Source organism: Cynoglossus semilaevis, chromosome 8, assembly GCF_000523025.1.
Source record: "Cynoglossus semilaevis isolate Cse_v1.0 chromosome 8, Cse_v1.0, whole genome shotgun sequence".
NCBI lineage: Eukaryota > Metazoa > Chordata > Actinopteri > Pleuronectiformes > Cynoglossidae > Cynoglossus > Cynoglossus semilaevis.
In genome coordinates, this window is record NC_024314.1 from 15,668,671 (window position 1) to 15,670,994 (window position 2,324).

Below are 2,324 nucleotides of genomic sequence, written 5' to 3' on the forward strand. Positions count from 1 at the left end.
GTTTTTAAATAACGTTAACGGCTAGTCTCCAGATTTTTTTTTTGCTCAGTACAGGAAGTCTTTAACTAATGTCGGAATTCTGTTCCTATGGTGCGAGTTACGTTGCACCATAGTAACGGAATTCCGACATGAGCTTTTTTTTTTTCTTGTATGTCAGAACTTGCATACATTACCTACCTATGTAACTCACCAATGCCAAAGTGGTTAGATCATAATCAAGCACAGAGGTGTCCTACTCATTTTGGTTCATGGGCTACATACAGTCTGATTAGATGTCAAGTGGGCTGGACTACTACAATCATCACATAATTAATTACAAAAAACCCCCCAAAAAATGTCCATGAAAATATAAATATTTAATGAAATATAATCTTACAAAACATCATGAACATGGAGTACATTTTTAAAAAAAAATTTTTTTATTTGAAAATTCATCAAACGGGCTGGATTGAACCCTCTAGCCGGCCGGTTTTGGCCTGCAGGCCCTATGTTTGACACCCCTGATTTAGGACATCAGAAGAGTGCAGAAAAATCCAACGTATGGCGTACAACTAACATGTTGTATATAATGTAAACAAAGCTAGTGAGGAAAACCTTGGTCTTATCAATGTTCAGTTTAGAGAACTCTCATGCAGAACTGTGTTTAAATTAATAAATTCTAAATAAAGATCTGAATTATGACAGCAGTGTCAGGTATGAACAGTACTAACTTTACTTTACACTCCTTTGGTCGAGGAATAAACAAAAACAAAAAAAAGACAAATCCCACATGATCTGTATAAACAAAATAATCCACATCTTGGTGTTCCTTTGACTGTGTCGTAGTTTAGTGGAGCAGATGAAGGAGGCAGCTCAGGCCTACATGGACCTGCTGGAAGGCAAAGACAAACCAGTGTTTGGATCCACATGTAAGTTTCACTGCAGTGTTTTCCGAAATGTAGGACATTTATATTATTTTGATGGTATCAGGTTGGTCTTTACCACGTGCAGTGGTTATTGCTGTGACCAATTTCTAAACAGAATTACACAGAGTGCCTTTATATATTGTTTTATTGATATTCAATCATCTGAAAATGCGCTGAGATGTGTGGAGGTTTTAGCTCCGACTCTTCGTAACGTCTGATTAAGACCCACTTCTAAGTTTCGATCGGCGGAACAACAAAAGGTTGAAAAGTTTCATGATACTGTTTGAGAGGCACGGCCATGTGCTGAGGAGAGATGGTGGGATGAAGTACAAAGGATTCGTGTTGGAAAAAAAAAAAAATAGCCAAAAAAGTATCGTATGGAATCAAAGAATCAGGTGTCGTCCATCAGTACTGTGTATAAGTATTGGTATAAACACTGTTTCTTATTCCTCTCCAGTTAAACTGTTAAAAGAGGAACTCACCCGGCTGCTGAATTGCAAGTACTTCAGTTGTCTTCCACCTCCGTCCAGCGTGAATGCAGAGGAGCTCAACAGCGCCACCAGCTTCGGCAGTAAGAACATCGCACACAGAAAAAAATGAGAATTAACCAACAATATTGCAAACTCAGATTTTATAAAAACTTAACACACCATTTTTCTGAGTAGGAATATAATATATTCATATATTAGGAATCAGTTGCTACATTCGGATTATTTAACAAATTAAATTAAATTATTACACTGGTAAAAAAGGTGCTTGCTGGTGTAATGTGGTTGGAGTACATTGAGCATGAGTTGCATGATAATGAGATTTTAGTGACTTAAAGATTGAAGATCATATAGATCAGGGGTTCCCAACCCCCGGTCCACGGACCACTACTGGTCTCGGGGCGAAGTGACGAAGTGAAAAATATTACATTTACTGGCTCTGTCACTGAAACAGCAGAGTAGCATTCTTTTTAATCGTCTCCTTTTCAGTCATCTGCCAAAATTAAGTTTCCGAACTTTCTCTTTTCAGCAATAACTGTAAAGTCGAAAATGAATGAAGGTTTTGAAGAGGTAAGATGTCCAAGTATCAAAGTCTGTATTGTGATTGGTTTTTTTTTTCCTGGTGTTTTCCACTTACCTGGTGTTTTCCATTTAAGACTATAAAGTGAGATTATTTCTTCCCAGAACTGGAGAAAGGACATCCAAGCTATTAGAGAGTGGGAGACACAAGTCTCTAAGGAAATGGATGTTAAAGATGGGGCCCACCCTCCTGGCAGGACTCCGTACAAACCAGTCAAAGGGGCTGCAGCCTTTATCCCCAAAGTCCCACTCGGGAAAAAGCAGAATACCGACTGCAAACAGGTAAAAAGCTTTCTACAGACGGAGGGATGTAGCCTTGTGTTTTCCGTTATATCAGTGTTTCCCAAACGTC

At 38.6% G+C, this 2,324-nt stretch overlaps 1 protein-coding gene across 1 annotated transcript in view; it reads left to right on the forward strand.

The window, feature by feature from the left end:
- caprin2 (caprin family member 2) overlaps positions 1 to 2,324 on the forward strand; it is a 15,022-nt gene that overhangs the window by 7,065 nt on the left and 5,633 nt on the right. The window contains exons 7-9 of the mRNA XM_025058142.1: positions 1,363 to 1,476; positions 1,923 to 1,963; positions 2,078 to 2,254. Of these exons, the coding sequence (XP_024913910.1) occupies positions 1,363 to 1,476; positions 1,923 to 1,963; positions 2,078 to 2,254 (332 nt within the window). The remainder of the gene's footprint in view (positions 1 to 1,362; positions 1,477 to 1,922; positions 1,964 to 2,077; positions 2,255 to 2,324) is intronic.